Source organism: Blennius ocellaris (genome assembly GCF_963422515.1).
Source record: "Blennius ocellaris genome assembly, chromosome: 11".
NCBI classification, from domain to species: Eukaryota; Metazoa; Chordata; class Actinopteri; order Blenniiformes; family Blenniidae; genus Blennius; species Blennius ocellaris.
Genome location: NC_137660.1, coordinates 20,727,781 through 20,747,482, shown reverse-complemented (window position 1 = coordinate 20,747,482; position 19,702 = coordinate 20,727,781). Strand labels below are relative to the sequence as shown.

At 39.1% G+C, this 19,702-nt stretch overlaps 2 protein-coding genes across 2 annotated transcripts; both read right to left on the bottom strand.

The window, feature by feature from the left end:
• Positions 1 to 456: 456 nt before the first annotated feature.
• Positions 457 to 2,021, bottom strand: cUnh15orf61 (chromosome Un C15orf61 homolog). The gene is made up of 2 exons (XM_080505115.1): positions 1,445 to 2,021; positions 457 to 621 (listed from the first exon to the last, which is right to left on the bottom strand). Exons 1-2 carry the CDS (start codon positions 1,785 to 1,787, stop codon positions 494 to 496), a joined length of 471 nt encoding a protein of 156 aa, XP_080361241.1. The 5' UTR covers positions 1,788 to 2,021; the 3' UTR covers positions 457 to 493.
• A 3,372-nt stretch (positions 2,022 to 5,393) lies between these two features.
• iqch (IQ motif containing H) lies at positions 5,394 to 18,738 on the bottom strand (the record flags this gene model as incomplete). Its single annotated transcript, XM_080504747.1, is given in 14 exon segments — positions 5,394 to 5,402; positions 5,874 to 5,933; positions 5,937 to 6,031; positions 9,090 to 9,162; positions 9,216 to 9,303; positions 9,305 to 9,364; positions 9,567 to 9,629; positions 9,631 to 9,687; positions 12,225 to 12,231; positions 14,159 to 14,216; positions 14,452 to 14,658; positions 15,570 to 15,751; positions 16,744 to 16,810; positions 18,550 to 18,738. Coding segments are annotated over 14 exon segments (1,215 nt in total).
• Positions 18,739 to 19,702: the final 964 nt, after the last annotated feature.

Here is a 19,702-nt window from a genome sequence, read left to right as displayed (position 1 = left end):
GGTGTTAAATTGATCAAGAACTGATGTATAAACTTAAGCAATGCAGAAAAAACCTGTATCTGAATCGTCTTCGGTGGTCATACTAAACACGGGGTCAAGCACAAGGAGACAAGAAAAACCTTTGTCATCAAGTCAATTTTTTGTATTGTGTTACCTCCGTTTTCACAGTAAACTGAATGGGCAAGCTCTCATTTACAGCAGCCTATAAGAAAGGTCATTGTGACAATCACTCTATTCTTTGAGAAATCCTAAGCTTCCCATTAAAGTTTAATGGGAAGTTAGCTCTCCGAATAAACACTAAGTATTGTGTTTCACTGTAATAACATGCATAACTGACTCCTCCTGTGCAACTTCAAATCTTGAATAATTAAAGATAAATCAACCTGTACAGTCACACAACAGCGTGGGTGGGGTGACAAGAGAGACAGCACATCAGTGGGACAAAACTCTCTTCAGTTCATATTTAAATTACGTTTTTTTAATTTTACATTTCTTAGAACTGTGCACCCTCGTCTTCTTTGTAAGCAAAATAGACTGTGACGGGTCCACAACTTGTCTGTACGGTTTCTTCGGCTCCCACAACCATCCAGCAACCAATACCATAGGCCAAACAAGGGATGCCTGCAAAAAAAGAGACACAATATGTTGTGTCTGCATCAGACAATCCAATACAGTTATAAAACGCAATCCCTCAGTCTTAATATCTTGTCTTACAATTAACTTCACACTAATGTAAAACCATTTCATCTCTCACTCTTGACAAGAAAGTTTGCCCATGGTCTAAAAAGTGAAGGAACTTCACTTTAAAACACTTGTGATATAAATCCTTCTGCTGAATTTTTGAGATTTCAATCGAACTTTGATTACACCTGTTGTACTTTCTGTGGCAAAAACCTTGAAACAACTGAGCATCTATTTTTTGACTGTAAATTGTGTGATTCTTTTTGGGTGGACTTGCATAGCTGATTGTTTTGCACATTTGACAATCGGTCTCACCTTTAAAAAAAAGAACATCTTTTATTTGGTATTTATTTCTCTTATACAAAATTCAGTTCATGATTTGGTCTTTGACACGATTTTATACACTGAAAATCTTCTGTCAACACAAAAACAACCACATTTTTTGCATTTTTCACAAGAAGCTATGCCAGTATTTTTCATTATTGACATGTATGGAGAAAATAATACAAAAGAACTTTGCACTGTAGTAGAGGACTTTAACGTTTTCTCCATTTTGGCCCATTTACACGACAAGGTATTCAAGTGAAAACGTTGCGTTTTGAGGGTACGTTTACACAACTTTGCTCAGAGCCAGTGAAAATGCATCTTTCTGGAAACAGCTCTGAAGGTGGGAATTTTAGAAAATGCTCCCAATGGCTTTTTTTTACATGATTATAATTGTCTGTATCTTACAAAAATGAGGGACAAAATGACTAATACTGACCCAGATTGATAACTTTCAACATGGTAAAGAAGTTGTCTTCAAAGTGCAGGTTCTGTGGAGGTGCTTTGGTGCAGTGGTACTTTATGAATGGGAAGCAGCCAGTCCTCAGGATGTGGTAGTTGGAGTCCTGGACCCTCCAGTTAAAGTTGGACCGTCCAAACTGATCATTGAGGACGGAGCTGTAGTGGACAACGTATGAAGTCCAGGGGGGCAGATTCCTCTGCAGCAGGTGGCAGGTCAACACCTCCGAGGCTGCAGGACGAACACCTTTCCTACCCAAAGAGCTCGGAAACAGGGCGATCTTTAAAAAGAGGCCGTGTAGCTTCATAAAAAACCTCTTCATGCCTGCTGAAGGCAGATACACACGCGCTCCTTATCGTATCGTTTCCATGAGATGCGGATTATTCACACGGAGCTCCGATTTGTTCTTATCAGTTCCGCTTTATGGAAGAAAAAACACAAAAAAACCCGCTCGAGATATTCTGTTCCACAGATCTGTTTGACGGGATATAAAGGTTAAATGCACACACATCGAAGAGAAATGTGCAGCTTTTCTACACTTAAGTCATTGCTCTGACCTGGTACTCCGGCATCAGTCATCCGGCTGGAAACGCAGCACCTACAAATGGTTCCGCTTCTCTTCAGGAACAACGGCAGCCTGACTGCGACTCATGCTTCCTCGAAATCCACACACAAGGCTACCGCAGCATTCATACACAATGTGTTGCGCACATCACCAGTCAATCCATAGAAAAAAGGCAAACTTTTATTCAACCGGATTAAACACTATTTACAAGCCACAAAATGCAATGTATCACCAAATGATCTGACTTGTGTTTTATATATATATATATTATTTTATTTTTTTATCAGGGTGATTAGTCATCTACCATAATTGTTTCAATCAATTGAAAGTCTAAATGTATGATCTGTAAATTAATTCCATAAAGATCTGTAACTGATACCAGTGTACCAGTTCGTGAAATAAAAAGACAATTTTGTTGTAATTTCAAAGGTGAACCACTTGTAGAAATACACTCTTCATTGTTCACTAGTATATTCTGTGTTTTTTCCCCACCAAATTCATTTAAACAAGCACTCTGATTTTAGACTATGAGTAAATTCAACTTTCTTCAGCAAAAACATTGCAGCTAAAAACAGCTTCACTGAAATTATGCAAGTTTGACAACACAAATGAGGAGAGATCGTTAACTCGTTAACATGATACCTTGAAATTGGTTTTCTCCTTGGATTTCACAGGATGATATTTCCTGATGAATGACTGACAGAATTCGAGCAAAGGTCACAAGAGCTCCCCAGAGATCCACCAAGACTGCTCTATTAACGACACCCCAAACAAACGAGTTTACTAATGATCCCCATGTTGCCAGCTAAGAAACAATCACCTTGTTCATCTGATGGTGGTGGTTAAATGAAACTTTCAGCAGACAACATCTTCTGTCTTCAGGGGGATGAGCACAGCTTGATTTAACTATTACAGCGCTGTGAAAGCGAAAGGATTTGTGTGATAAATATGTGAAATAACCCTCTGCTTAACAACTTTTAGAGTTTGGAACATTTACGAAGCCAGAGGTGGCATCCTAATCCTCTAAAAGAAATTGGTTTCATTCTCCTTCTCGTGAAGTTTTCCACCCACCAAATTGTCTTTCCATGTGCTTGTTTGTCGAACTGAGAAATGTAAGAGGACTGTACGTGTGCCAAAGTTGTTCCATTGGAAATGAGCACTGAATAAAAATCAAGCTAAATAACCTATACCAAAAGTTTTTTTTTAAACAATGTTGTATTACAGTTACAAACTTCATCCAGAAAATCAAAAAACGCAGGTAGACATATAAGGAAGAAATGTCTTTTATGATAAGCTGCTTCTTCCATGTTGCACTGTGATGGTACATTGGAGGTATTGATTATCAGGGGTGGAAGTAGTCACAATATTGTAACCAGCGTTTTTGAGTACCTGCACTCTTACAAGTTTTAGCCATACACTGGAACAATTTATTACCTGTAATCCACTTCATCTAAAAATATGATTCCATAGTGAATGTGATTTACAGGTGACAATTTCCTAAACATTCTTGCTTTTTGTGTACATTTGTTCACAAAAACCAAATGTCATATTGTAGTTTTTACAATCTTCATTCTGGAAAATGTGTATATTTGTCTGATCCACGCACATTCAATCGAATACCTGTTTTCAAATGCTAAAAAGAAATTTATTTTAGCAATTTTAATAATACCTTATTATTAATAGCTGTGAACAATACCTAATAATAATTTTTAGGAAGACATGATTACATTTTAGTGAGAGTTTTGTTTTACTTGTAATTTATTACAATTTATGAAATTGCTCTGTTGAATAGAAACTTTCTAGTATGCTTATGACTTACAAAATGAGATCAAATTTATGGACCACTTATGGGAAAACAAGGTCACACCAAAGTGTTGGTACATCTTAAACCTATCATAAAGTTGCTTCCATCATTCCAACACTGCACTGTTTATTACAGTCATAAAGGGAAAAGGCAATGCTTTGTTTCCTCTGAAATAGAGGTTACAAACACACGATTAAAATTAGAGCTCCATGTAGATTTAGTGAGCATCCAATCCCAATTTAGCACTACCCTTCAACAGCTGTTGTATATCTAACGTGCAACCTTAATCTCAGTGCCTCAAGCAGTGTGAGAAGCAGGTTACAGAAGTCTGGTAAAGACTATTTTGGCCTTCTCACAGCCAGTTTTATGTGTCTTTTAACCCCAATTGACATAAAAATAAAATGCTAAATATTGTGAACACTTCTGTGTAAAATGTGTGGCCTTGCCTTAAAAATCTATCATGTGTGAAGTTTTGAAATGAATGGCGTAAAAGAAAGTAGAAAAGCAAACAGATGTGTTATGCTTTCTCGCTATGTTGAATCATATGACCTTGGAGAGGTTAGACTTAATCAAGTGGCTTCCTGTAACTGCATAACAAGGACCAACAGGAGGAAGAACATAAGTGATGCATGTTTGCAAGAATTCATCAAAACCTAAAAAAATATATATATGTCGTCATATAGTTTGGATATGAGTGTAATAGGTTGTGGATTGTGGAAAATCTGTGTAGAGCAGAGATGGCGGAGTCCCGTGCATGTCCTGAGGGTCACTGCAGAGTGCGTGTGTGTGTGTGTGTGTGTGTGTGTGTGTGTGTGTGTGTGTGTGTGTGTGTGTGTGTGTGTGTGTGTGTGTGTGTGTGTGTGTGTGTGTGTGTGTGTGTGTGTGTGTGTGTGTGTGTGTGTGTGTGTGTGTGTGTGTGTGTGATTAGTGAACATGATGGGGATGGGGCACATGTGGTAAACTGTTGGGCCTTTCTTAATTAACTGCTGGGAGGAACAATTAATGTTTAGAAGACATGCCAAACACAAGATGAGCTTAATTGTACGACACCACTCAAACAAACCACGGTGTGAGGACGGAACATTTTTTGTTTTGCGCCCATTGTGAGGCCAAAGCGCGACTGAATGCACAAAAGAACCACTCACGGCACTATACATATCACCATAATAGACGGATGCTGAGCTTGTGGGTGTCATAAGTAGCACTGGAGAGGTTGATTACTTAAAAGTGGTGGGGCTCAGGAGGATAAAAATTGTCCTGCTTCTCAGCCACCTTTGGGAGACTACCAGAGCAGGCCTAAGCCCCTGCGAGCTCAGGAGATAGCGCATAACTCGCTGTGACGGCTGCGTGTTTGCACTTGTCAAGCACTGGACCCTCACACAACAATTAAAGTGTCCAGCAGGGATTTAATTGTGTTTGTAATATGCATGTCCCCAATGATGACCACTGTTAAAACCATTAACTCCTGCAGCGGCTCGACGGCTGTACTAAAACACCAGGCCAGCAACTAAATAAATGTTTGATGAAATAATACAAGTCGCAGAGTAACAAGCATAAACTCAGAAATGCTGCAAATAAAAAAAATTTAAAAAAGGAAAGAAAGCTTTTTGTTTAAGGTCTGGCACCAGGTTGATGAGGTGTTCAGGCATGCATACACATGCATAATGAAAATGGTATGAATTATTAATGTGTTGATTATTTAGGCTCATCTATCAAAATGATAATGAATTCAGCACCTAAACACCAATTGAGCTCAGTGCGTAATTACAGTATTAGTTGTATTTAACAATAATGAAGACCAAAATGTTGATCTATCTTTGTGATTACTGTAGTGGTACAAATACCCTCGAAAGTCTCAGGAATGCAACACACAAGTTTTTTTTTTTTTTTCTTGTTGCAGACAAAAACAAACAAAAAAGACTATTCAAGCTAAATTGAGGCATTTAAAATCAGGCTTTTTCAGATGTTCGAGAGAAAAACAACAATGTCACAATTGTAAACAAATCTGAATGCCACTTTGACTTGAATCTGGTGCTTACAGCTTTTATTTCTGATGGTATGAGCGCTATTAAACTGCCTGTGTGGCAATTTAGTGTTATTCATGTTATCATCAGAAGCATCTGGGTCACGGCCAGCTGGTCATTGCATGTTATGTCCAGATCAACAGCACACACCTGCATGCAAGGCTTCCTGAACTCTGTGTCACAGCACAGAAAGAGAGGCACTATAAACTTAATATTTCCAGTTTAATCACAAAAAAAACGGAGCATCAAACTCTTTCACCCGGCAATCCTTAGAAAACGAAGGGGTCAGTACCTTTTAGTCTTTACAGTGTTATCCATGTTGAGAGGCAGGAGAGGAAAACACAGTTAATGGTGTGTGTGTTTGACAGATTTAGGTAATTCACTTCTATAGTGACACATGCACAAAGTAGATCCTTCCCTGTGAACTCAGATTCAGTTTGCCCAGGGCTAGTTGGTTTGCCTCCGGTCTACTGAGAAGTAAAGTTCAGATATGTATAGTAAATGGCATCATTATAAGTATATTAAGGGGTCAGGTATGGTTGTAGCCTTCTGCTTAAATAGGGCTAATTTTCCCAATAATAACCTAATAGCTATGCCCTTTCTTCAAAAGTGGCAAATAAATCACCAGTGAAGGAGTTGTTAATAACTAAGTGGCAGTCGGCTGCCTCCTTTAGCTGTTCCTATTTGTCAAAGTAAACGCTGCTGCCACTGAATGCAAATTGCAGCCTGTCTGAACCCCGCAGTCTGTTTAACCTCTGTACTTTATCTCCGCAAGCACATCGACATCTGACCGTCCACGGTAATAATAAAGCTTCACATTGTTTTATACAGATTTAAATATGATGTGAAACATGGAGCTCACACTGAGGGTGCCATAAACAATTATTTCCAGCACTGGCAAATCAGTGTGTCTCAAACATAATTTCCTAGGAAAGGTTTAAAAACAGACATATATGTTTCCAAAATCACCCCTTCAAATGTCTATGCCACCGTTTTAGTTTTGTTCAGTTAAAGTTGTTTCTCCTTGGACAATTACATAATTCATTTTAATATTGTTTTTTGTGTTTGTGGAATATTTTATATTTCATTGGTCTATTTCTTTTTTTTTAACATTTGAAATAGTCTCTTTGTAGCGTATGCAATGGCAATAGCATTCGGTTTCTGATCAAGGATAAAGGCATTCTCCATATGTAAGAAGCTGAAACTGGATCATTGTGTAAAAAAAAAAAACCCAAATAAACCATTAGCTATGATAATTGTAAAATTTTTCAGGCAAGAGTCAAATAGTAGCTTCTGAATACAGATTGTCAAGTTAAAGAAAAAATCATATTCCTGAGCTTCAATATCAGAAATATTAAATCACAACATACCCAATAAACAAATAATTATCTGGTTTTATTTCAAAGGTAGAAGTCATGTATTAAAAATAAGCAATTCCATGTTATCTGAAACACGTTTTCTTCAATAAATCAAAATGATCTCCACCAAGAGGTATTTTACATACAAACTCGAACAAATTTTAAAAAATTGTTAAAATATGGATTAAGTGTGACAATTTGCGCACAACAAAAGCTGTATATATTCATATTCGGCAACAGTTCAGCAGGATGTGCTGCAACCTTTCACCTTTACTGTGGGTGGTATAGAAGCCACCACCGAGTGTCTATGTATCAGGCTGATTCCTGGACCTGAGCGATGGACACACACAGTCGAGCCATTCACTCAACTCACTAAAACTCATACTCCCATGTCCCATTGTCGCTCTTAACAAAGCCGTGGGAAATGTAAGCCTGGGTTGTACCTGTTTTCTATTGCCTTGCATTTTCATTAAAATCCCTGATGCTGCAGCTGGGGCCCCAGCGTTCCACAATGTGAGGAAAGACTGCAAGGGCAAACATATGTGACCCACTTCTTCCCATCAAATAAAGTAGGCAGCTTTTAGCAACAGGTTTGAATCTAAATTGATGTTTAAATCCAGACAGGTTTGCCCATGTGGCTCTCCTCTGTCTCAGCTTTGTGTGCGTGTGAGATGGTTAAGAATCTGTCATTAACGTTCCTGCTTCCATTGAAGCATGCGCTGTTATATAGTCTGTTCTTAATTATGCTGTCAGTGAATCCCTTTCAATATGGGGTCAACACTGAAGATGAAAATTAATTTTAAAGCCGTCATTATTTCATTCTTGACAGTTGGAAAAGGCCGGCAACGTCTTGGTTGCATTTGGAATATAACACATTTTTTCATAGGAATGTCACAATTTTGTCACTAAAATGTCAATTCAGGTTGAGTGTCAAAGTCACAAAATATAAAACAGTAATAGTAATTCTGCAAGGTGTTTTTGCACTAAATTGAAAAATAAATTAAAATGGAAAAAGTGGTATGAGAATATTTCTGTCTTCAATCTTAAAATACAGCTGAATACAAATTCACTTTAGAACAACAACAACAACAATGAAAAAAATAAACACCTGCATATGACTCTGATTTGAATATTCACTGCATTGTTTTGCCTCTTCTGTGCATTATCATCTAATCCAAAGGATGCTACCCTCTAGTGGCAAATGTGGCCTTGCTTAGTGTCTACTGAAAATTATTCCTTAAATATGAAGTTATATTGTGAAGTAAAATATAAATAAAGCTTTTAAAAATATAAAGAAGGCTTGAGACAATTGCACTAAAATATAATGTGCTACAAAATGTCCTTTTGCAGATTTTTTTTCTTCTCTTTTTATTTTTCTTTCTTACGCTTTGGCAAACATGTAAAATAGGTGTCGAGCTTCACGCCACCATTCTGAAGGTTTGGAGTTTTATAGCCCATATTATAAACAAAGCATTTGATTTTTACAGCTCTGGATCAATAGGCAGTCAATGTGGCCACATGTTAGGAGCAAAGGTTAAACCATAATAAACCAGTCCATTTCAAATATCATAAATCAAGAAGCTTTCAGAAAAAACTAAATCCTGACAAACGAGATCCAGTCTCGCTCTAATAACATACATTTCAGCAGACGACTGCAGGTAACCGGGTTGGGGTTAAACACTGACAGGTTATCCCGAGAAGCTGCCAAATCACTTTAGAGTGACCATTTGAAAGATAGGTACCTCTGAATTTCTCTGAAGTGTAAGGTTAAAGGGCAAACCTTAAATGGAGGAATCAGTGTATCGACACAATAAGACCTGGCAGTTTATTAGATGGCCTTGTGACACATTTCGTCCCTTTGCCCACAGTTTGCCTTTGCTGTGTTCCAGATCCCAGGGGAGCAGTATGAGAGGCACCTCTCCCGATGATATGGATCCCTGATCCAGCTGAAAAATTGGATCTTTCCTACCAATATGGCGAAATTGAGGCCTGAACAGACCTGTTCACATGGGTGGGGTCTGGTGAAGATCGGAGCACATAGTTTACAGCCATGGGGCCGGTCTCCAGAGGACAGTGGGGTCACCCCAAGGCTCCGGCAGCAGATCCACTGTCAGACAAGGTAACAAGGTCTGGATCAGTATAAGCCACCTGGACAGAGCGAGAGCAGAAAAATGGCTACAATACCCAACAAAAGGCTACCTACAAAACAGCACCTGAACTCTTCTGGATGCTGTGTAAGAACCACTAAAGGTGACGTGAAAATTATTTAATTTGTCAGCTCAAACGAGGAAGGACACAGGAAAATGCTAATTCTATACAGCTGTATTTGCAAGTGAAAAGCATTCAGCACATTACAATAGTTATGCGACCTTGCCTGAGGAAGGTGTTCAGGAAGCAGGCCAATTGTGATATGAGAAGCTTTAGCGGTCTGGGCATAATGGACGAGCCATCCGGGGATCTCATCTAAATATCTGGCATTAGTCATTCACTGAAAAGAAGTCCGAAATAGATCTAGGGACATTAGGAATTTTTTTTTTTCCTTCTAGCAATTCAATGTAAAATATTCTGTGTTATTCCTTGTTGTCCTTTTAACACAGCTTTGTAGGTGTCGACCACGTTATTGGTAACACTGTGTTATCCCGACAACTCCAGTGACTACTTGTTATCCTTGGGACCTTTGGTGGCTGCTTCAATTTCTGTGTGAGTGTCTGATGGATACTGCGACAGGGTCTATCTGTGAGTGACAGCCTATTATCAGAAGGCCTCAGGAGTCTAATGGCTTTAACTCACAGCCTCGAACCACCTGCCCTCAATAACAACTCTCTCCACTGGGCAGCTGATGAATACCTAAGCTAACCCCATCTATCTGGGGATCAATCAGGGCTTGACTGGGATCGATATCGCTCTTGTTTCTGTAAGTAGGAGACGCTATAATGGCTTCACCACTTAATTACGCTGTTAATTTCGAACTTTTGTTTTAGGTGTCTCTTAAACAGTTTGGCAACTCAAGTACAATCTTTCCTCTTACAATAGTTTGATATAGTGATATATTTAAATGCAAACCTGTGCCCCCGTTCGACTCTTTAATATCCCTTTATCACACCACTACAACTTGCAACTTACAAGAAATGGCCAGTTGTCTTGTCTGTGGGAAGTGTGCTTCTTTTAAATACAGACCTATATGAATGTGTGTGTTTCACCATTAGGCATGAATTTAATTTCACCACACAGAACAAAATATGAGATGACGATAATGTGAATGGAAATGAAGCCTTTGTTCTTTTCTTCAAAAATATCCCGAGCGTTACCTTGTTTTGACTACGCGCTGTCTGGCTTCGCTGGAGACGGGACCAGAGATTATGCTGTTGATATTCCAGTCATGTAAGAGCCATCATCATATTCAAGTACTGTAAGAGGCGAGGTCAAATGCTACACAGTGATTCCCCCTATACAAACCATAAAGCACACAATGGTGCGGCAAAAAGTGTAAGGGAACGGTTGTCATTCTCAACGGAAGAGCGGTCTCACCCCAGGACTTTGCTTATGCAGTTCACAGAAACAGCAGGACAGCAAGAACAGAAAGAAAAGTATTTTGCAATAAATTATTTGGATTTAAACTGCGTACAGTACCCCGTGATAGGATTCAGCCTTTGCTTGGTGTCCGCATAAAGCCAAGCAATCTGGTCATAAATAAAATAGATGTTGCGTCGCCTCTTTGATTGCTATTTCATCTCTCTGTTATGTAGCGGACAACCAGGAAGCAGCAGTAAGTCTCTGGGAAAAAGAGGACATTATTCGCCGAGTGTTATACTTTGCATGAATATTTGTTCTGTGTAACACTGTCACTCTAAATCTTCTGTGAAGTATTAAATGGCACATTTTGTTCTATTTTTCATGATATGCCATCTTTAATTGAATGTGTACAATGACATTTCTAGTATATAAACACTGCCGAGAAATATTTCTGACCTGCACTCAAATGAAAGAAAACCGCAGAAAAGCCTTTGAATTCAGGTTAATTATTTTAAGCCTGAACATTAGATATTTAAACTCTTCCATGCAAGCACAGACTGAACAATATTTAGACAGAAAACATCTGTATAAAATGTCCCTCTACCTCTTCAGTGGTAGTGATTATCAAATGACCCATTTCGTTGACAAACTTAACCTAAATAAGGTGTTGCTCAAGATCTGTTTGTACGCAGCATGACAAAAAGAAATACTCCATCTGTTGACGCTATTAGGTGTAATTTTTACCCTCTTGTGCCTAATGATCCGTATGCAAGCTGTGTGAGCGCTTAAGTGTGTGTATGGCTCCCTTCAGGCATTGCATGGTTGCAGATCTACATGTCTTTAACCTCTCCCTGTGTAAACGCTGAAAGAGGCCTGGGGGCTTTCTGCAGGCTGGAACATTGTGCTGGAAGCTGTGGGCCTCACAATGTTTAGAGAAGCACATGTTTTCCTAAACCTCGGCGGACAACACTACACTGTGATTCGCTCTTCCTTCTCCTGCATGATGCCTCGGTTTAGGTTCTTTTGCATAATGAGAAGAGATCCAATTGTTGGCATTATTCGGAAAGGCAACATGGTGTCTTTTCGGGCTTGTTCATACTGAGCCCTTTAAAAACAAGCAATAATTCAAAGAATATGCACGCTCTCTGTGTAGGCTGAGACCAATTACACTCTCTAATACCCTCGCTACTTTTATAGTGATTATTAACGGCATGGGACATTCCACTAAACAGTGACACGGATTTAATATAATACACTCTCGTATTCACTTATTTGTTATTTATTGGTAAACAATTATCTTGGGTAGAACTGGTAAATTATACATTATCATTAAAATGCGTAATTTGATCATTTGTATTTGATTAATAATTGATTAAATTACAACTATTTTGTGGACTAAGCTTCAAGCATCTGTTATCCAAAGGCTTTAAATGTTTGCAAATATTCAGTATTCATCCTCATCATTAGCTGTCATTGCCAATGCAATTAGGTCTACTGCTTTTCTGCAAAATGCGACATTAATGAGAATTATATCACACAAAAATTGCTGTTAAGTTGAAACATCCATCTGAGGTTTCTGCTGAGAGGAGAAGATAACAAGGCAATATACTAATATAAAATATTCATATGGTTGAGTCTAATCAACAACATTGTTCTGTATTTTTTAACACAGAGAGCCAAATTGCATCTCTTCATTATAAACTAGTAAAACCGCACAAGGACGGAGCAATACATTCAATGGGCTTATACAGTTTTAGGGGGAAACAATGTTGTTACAAAAAAAAAAAAACATGCAATGAGAAGCACAGGATGTGGGCTTTGCTTTGATTAAAAGAGCAAGGTGTAGAATAAAGGCCAGTTGAAGTGTTGTGTCCATATGGCCCAGAAGCCCTGAGGCTGTCGGCCTACACTGGGGGCCTCGGCACTCTTCCCTCTCCATGGGACCCCAGCTGGTGAAAGAAACCCCATTTACTTTCCTGTGCTGCCTCAGCCACCATTATGGACCTTGGCTGAGGCTCAGCCACTCTCTGCCATAATTAACAGCACCGAAGCCACAACAATTACAGCCCCGCACCACACATACACTATGAATCAAAGAACGAGCTAATAGGAACAAAACAGAGTGAGCCATAAGAAGCTCGAGATGACTGCTGTTCTTTCGAATGGAATAAAAAGTAAAATCGTTGTGCTTCAAGCCCACAATCATTAGCCTGTAATTAGTTTACACAAAGCTCCCAGTTAAATGGCAAAATACGGTAATTAACACATGACAGAAAATCAAAGGCTACTTTGTAAGCATATGAGAAATAAGAGCCAGGGGCTCAGAAGCTCTGTACAGATTGCATCTGTGGTAAATGAATGGTGTACCAATGATTAAGTACATTTTATTTCTTTTGAATAGGTCCACAATGGAATTAGAGTGTATTAAAAAAAAGGAAGAAGATAGTATTATACCACACCATATTTGCATGTGTTGGCTTTAAATGAATTGTACCTATATAGACATATATTTAAGGGGATGAACAAAGATAGTTCATTTTTGTGATTGAAGCTCAACAGAGCTACAGTAAGAATAGTTTGAATTATCTGTCTCAGCAAGAGACTATTAAATATATTAGAATTGTATTCATACTATTAGAATATTGTATTAAATATTGAATATAGAATATTGCTGAAAACTTAGAATATTGAAAGTTAAAGTTGATGCAAATTCCTTTATATACATATACAAACATGTAACTGCTCATCAGGCTATTTACAACGGAATTTGATTATTACTTTAAGGGCATCACTCTTATTGTACCTGATACACAGTAACTTATAGGGTCCTTGTGCTGAGACTGACTGTTTGGATGAACAGGAGTTTCATCTATTGATTTAATGTTCTGAGACTCTGGGGACAACGGTTACAATCCTGTATTATAGGCAACAACAATGTGACTGATAAACGGAGACTTCCAGCTACACAGTGGCATCTGTCTCACCCCGCTGTGACCTAAGCTTTTATTCATCTGTGAATCTGAGCCTTTTTTGAGCTGTCTCATCTGAAAAAAGGAACACAATCTCAATTCCAATATCTAGCTGTTAGTGTAATGTTATCTGTTAAGTATCTAGTTGTTGCCACGTGTTAACTTTAAATGGCTCCTTTCTCATTGGTATGAGTGTAATAATAATAGCAATAAACTTCATTTGTAAGGCACTTCTCCAAAACCAGTGCTCTGGAGCGAGCTATAAAAACAAGACATAATAGTAAAAACATCAATTTAGGAAGAGGTAATAAGGGAAACAAATAAAAAAAAAAAAATACAAACCCCAAATTCAAGTAAATTCAATAAAACATTGCATAAAAGTAAGTGGAGAACATGGGCTATAGGGTGTGGTCAAATAGTTTATGTTAACGGGGTGGCAACTTAACCTTCCCATCCTTACCTGAATCCTCTCTGTGTTCCCAGACTCCACCACGGTGATGGTATCCCTGCAGGGCCCACTGATAACAGCCGAGATGGCATACATCACCGTGCGATGTGCCATGAGCAGTCTGTCTTGAAAAACCAGTGCTACAAAGCAATGTTTTCAGCTCCAGTGTTTCATGAAGCTTAATAAAAACTAAAAACTAAAAAAAAAGATAATTAAAAACATTTAAAAGCATTATAATATATACAACACTGAATTAGAGAGCCCTGTGAAGGGATCTGAATGTGTACATATCATTAACATCTGACCTGGTTTCGTGAGTAGATCAGGTGGAACACCAACAAGATCATCCTCCTTTCAGACTTCTGGACCAAGAATAAGAACAACCGACTCATCAGCCTCTGCTGGGTCAGCCACATCACAATGTAGGCCTGCTTCCCCTCCATGAAGTTTCTGATACGCCTCGGGGTGTGTGGACTGTACTTCAGCAGAGTTGACAGGCAGATGTTATGAGACTGGAGGAAAAGAGAACGACAAAAGCTGGAGCGAAGTGTTCTCGGCGTGTCTTCCAAGGGTTGTTTCTTGACCTGATTTATCACTGTGTACACACAACAGATCTATTATTGAAATAGCCAGCAGGGTTTTGACCTCTCCTGTATTCTAGCAGGTTGAATTGATAAAAGCTGCCTGTGGGAGGCCTCCCCTATCTTTCACGTCTTTAATGTGTGCTACCAATGAGCTCCTTGGGAATACAACTAATTACTTCACATCTGTATTTATTTGATCCACATGGAATTATCCCTTCTGTCACTGGCAGAATGCGCTGCCAGCCATGGGTAGCAGTGATTCATCCCAGCAACACGTCTGGCACAGTTTAACAACAAAACAGCAGGAAAATCAATAAAAAACAAATGAAAAAGACCATGTCATGGTGCACATTTATTCTCACACAGAAGTACTCGAAAGATGAACAAATAAAAAGACAATAGAAAAATACTCTGGTTTTTATTGTAGTAAGGTAATCAAAACAATTCTAAAAATGCAGCAGTTAGGTGGAGTAAACGCTTAATTAAACCAACTATGTTGAAATTTAATCAGCTACAGAACAGCAGCGACTATTAGATATATTTTAATTAAGTATAGCTTAATATAGTTCTCTTGTGTTTACTGAAAAATAACATAAAGGTTTAGTTTCAAACGTGGTAAGAAGCACTGTTTGGCTCTCCAAGGACGACTGCGGAGTAACAACCTCCTCTAGTACCCTCTAGAGGAAGATTTAAAAAGTACAAATGCATGTGGCACCTCTGAAGTACAGTAATTATCAGAAGAGCTTTAAAGTCTAAAGTCCTACATTGGCTGCGCGCTGCTGTTTCGGTGCCTCAAAGTCTGAATTTGCGAGAGAATTTGTGCAGATGATGAACTTTACCGGGCTGGAATCTGCAGCCTCGGGTGTGAGAATGATGAAGCGTCTGGTGCAGGGGGAGGATTGAGTGGCCCTGATATCAGTCCCATCTGCAGCTCCATCACACTTCAGGAGGCTGATGTAAAAGTGCAAGATGTCGTTGCCCAGATGCTGGGAACATACGTAGATCACCTCCACATTTTCATCTCAAATTACAGAGCAAAGTCTTCACAAGGGATTAATTCACCCGAGAACAAACACAGCAGTGTACTGTGTATAAGCTGAGGCCTCTATTATCTCACAGTCTGCTTATTTTGGTGCTGTGTAACATGTGTAAAAATCCCAAATTGTGTTGACGCTTCTGGCAAGACCTTCTCACAAAAACTTTGTTTTCTCCGTGTAGTTATTTACATATTTCAGATGTTTTTTGTTTTTTTATGACAAATAGATTTAAGTCCATTCTTTACAAACCATTGAGGAATTTAGCTCAATAATGGCATGTCATGTGCTGGGTGTCCTGTTGCACTATGTCCAGCCATCATTGAAGTACATCCTGTGATACCGCCAGGATTTCACTCTATGTATGTCTGGATTTCTGCCTGAGAGAGAATCCTCAGCTGAATCAAGGTAATTAAATGATTGGATTCATGCTAATTAACAACAATGGGGTTCAACTTTCTAATTATCCTTGCTCACACAGCACTCTCCGTAGCCACCCCAAGTGCAAATAAAGCATTCCATCTGCTAGTAATTAGGCTTAATAATTTTAGACAATCGTTCAATGATTTACAATGCACATGCCTGATTACAGTCTAAATGTGAGCGCTGTGGTGAAATTAGAACAAGAACTGATCATAGCTTGCATTCCATCTTCAGCTCAAAAATCACAGCGGCTCCTTCCTCTATTGTGTGTGTTGCATGAGTGTCTTTGTGCGGCAATAAAATAAGACCTTTGTGCCTTTTGTAAATATTCAGCATAATGGCTTTTCATTTGCTTAATCTGCAAATTAAATGGCGATTGAGACTAAATTGTTCAGTTCCCTGGCATGGGGACTGTCATCATCCTGTGAGTGCTTTCCTGCAGAGAGTCATTTGAACGAGACAGAGTGCCGGCACCAGGGCCACAGACTGGGGCAGCAGAGACCGGGAATGACTGCTGCTGGATCAGATGTGTGTGACTGTGTAGAGAGAAAGCTACCTAATGAAGGGATGTTGATAATGGTCCTTTTGGAGGACTGGATGTGTTTCCAGTTGGCTGCCAGATGCTGGGGACAAAAAAAAAAGGAAAAAAAAGGAGTGATCAGTGATGGGACTGCCTCAGTGAACACATGCACACGCGTGAGGGCACACACACACACACACACACACACACACACACACACACACACACACACACACACACACACACACACACACACACAACGCACACAAATCATCACACCACTGCATAGCTAAAACACATCAAGCCAATCTCTCTCTGGGCTCGCAGAAGCGAACCAAGCATAAAATACCACCATAATTAAATTAAGCGTTTACTTTAGAAACATCTTCTCACAATTAATTCAATCAGCAAGGTACATGATGCTACTGCCAGGGGAAGATTAGCAGGCTTAATTAACGGGGTATGAATGTTTAAAGAGGGCGAACATACGTTAAGTGCATGTATACACACACAAGGATGTTAAAACTAAATGAACTCATAGGCACTAATTAATATCATGTCAGCACTCTCAAAGATGTTCAACCCAGATGACAGCATAGACATGACATCTACACTGAATGAGGAAAGAATTACAGAACATTGTGTATCTCAGAGTATCGTGCTGTCAGGCGGCTCTCCTGGAGCACAAAACAGAAGAACAATTTTTATCCCTGGTGTCTAAGATTGGGGACATTATTCTATATTATACATTCTGCCGTGACAGACAGATACTAAAATATTTGGAGCTATTGAGCATGAACCCTGTGAAACTCTGACAATAGTGTCAAACTCAGTTTTCAGATATCAAAGTTAATATAATATCGCGTCAATTTTAAAGTGAGATTTAATCTTGCAAAGTTTTCATATATGGTATATTTTGGCCCCATTCCAACTAAATATCTTCTTTTTACTCTTTCTTGTATACCAAGCTAATATTAAGACCAACAGTCATTAATTTCTACTTTTTAAAAGTTACAAAACATGTAAAGGATTGCACTACTGTGCATATGATTTAGCCAGGTCAGAAAATATTTGCACACTCTCTTATAACATTCAATAATCTCTGAGAAAACAAGAAACAATGACAAAAACCCGTTTCAAGTTAAAGGTATTCAAAACTGACTTGAGGTATTTATACCAATTCATTATGTATTCAGGAGCTGTTAAATAGACACAGGTAGATGACACATTTGTTGACTTTAGTCCCAAGCATCACTTCGCTTGTTATTTACAGTGACACCTTGGTTCTTTTGTGTGAATAATTGTAACCCCTACATAGAGCATATCTTCATTTGGCTTTGACACTGGGTAAAAATTCCCAACTGCCATCAATAATTAGATGATCCCTGGTGGAACATATTTATTATCTGCTTTAGATCAAGCTAAATAAATCTAATCTGCGATTTTGAGCACTGCTGATTTGATCCACACTATTAAGTCTAATATCAATTTCAACGATATTGTTGGGTATAATTTGACTTGGAACAAACCTCAAAAGTAGGAGAAAAAAAAAAGACATTCACATTTTTGTATATTTTGGTGTAGTCTGATTGAATGCTTTGTTTAATTTCAGGGTAAGATTTTTTGTGTCTTTACTACTATCAAATATCACAATGGGTCCATTCAGAGCTGAACAGTATGTGAGGCTTAACTGGCTCCTGTAACGAGAAGTTTATTACTCAATTTATTTACGACAAGTTCATATGAAGCTCTGAAAAGGTGTGATGAATGACGGCTGAAAGGTATGGGCCTCCCGGTGCTGGGTCCGCCGGGCCTCTCGGCCCCCTCCTGGGGATCTCTTACATGGCTCACCAGCCGGGGTTTGGTAACTGAGGTCCCTGCAGTCCACTTGCTGCAATAGTGGCTGCAGCAGTGGCTCAGAGAGGCTGTCTGGACTCCATAGCGCCTCCAGCAGGACTGTATGTGGATGGCAGCCGCCTCAACGCCTCCCTCTCCTTTGACCCTTGTCGCGACCTCACGCCCCGCCTCCATGTTCAAGCACCGAGAGGAGAGAGGCGTTTATCCCAACAGCATCTTGACTCCTCTCTCAGGGGCCTCCAGAGCACCGACCACATTGTTCCCGGCACCAACTGCTTGGAGTGGCAGAAAGCTGTCGCCAGTGGGTCGATCTGCCCCTTCATGATGGAGAGTGGACATCTGCTGATGTCTGAAGTAGCTGGCACAGGTACAGAAAGCATGAAAGAGGCAGCCAATCCAGACTTCAAGAAGTTACAGTGGAAAGAAAATTAATTCTGAGCTGCTTCAGTGTACTTCATATTATTATTTTATCATTAAATGAGCTTGGAAATAATGTAGAAATTATACTTAAAAATTGAAGCTGGATAAGTCAGTACAGAAGATGAATGAACAGATGTCCCATTGGTGCATGTTCTCAGAAACTGTGGAGGGTGAAGGAGCCCTGCTGGTCCAGAACAATCTCCCATATCTTCTTAAAGTGGTGGATTCAGGTGCTATTTTACATCTTTGCTGCTGAAGGCAAATGGACCTTGAACCGATCAGGCCAAAAATGGCAAAAGTTGCAAGCAGGTACTGATCAGATCATATCAAAGGGCGACAATTGACACTGCATCAGTGATGATGCAGTGTCAATCTCATCAAGTCGACCATTTTTTAACAACCAAGGCATCAGAGATTGCACAAAGAAATAAGTCACAACCTATTATTTTCAAATGGAGACACATAGATTTGTTGTATATAAAAACTGTTATGGTAATACGTTTAATTAAAAAAGACAAAATGTGATAAAACCGCCTTGTGTAGAGTGTGAGGAGGAGGACAGAAACACCCTACATTGTATATCTTCGCTCTCAGGAATAGATAGCTCTGGTATGAGTTGACATAGAAACCATATTTACCGGTACACATGACACAGAGTGTAAAATAAATTGAAATGATTCAAAAGCTGTTCTTATCAATGTGTCTAAATGTCAGAGAC

Excerpts from the sequence above, each read along its gene's own strand:
- cUnh15orf61 (XM_080505115.1), bottom strand. The coding sequence starts at position 1,787 with ATGAAGAGGTTTTTTATGAAGCTACACGGCCTCTTTTTAAAGATCGCC. Across the intron at positions 622-1,444 it reads GTTGAAAGTTATCAATCTGG|GCATCCCTTGTTTGGCCTAT; the intron begins GTCAGTATTAGT and ends CTTTTTTTGCAG.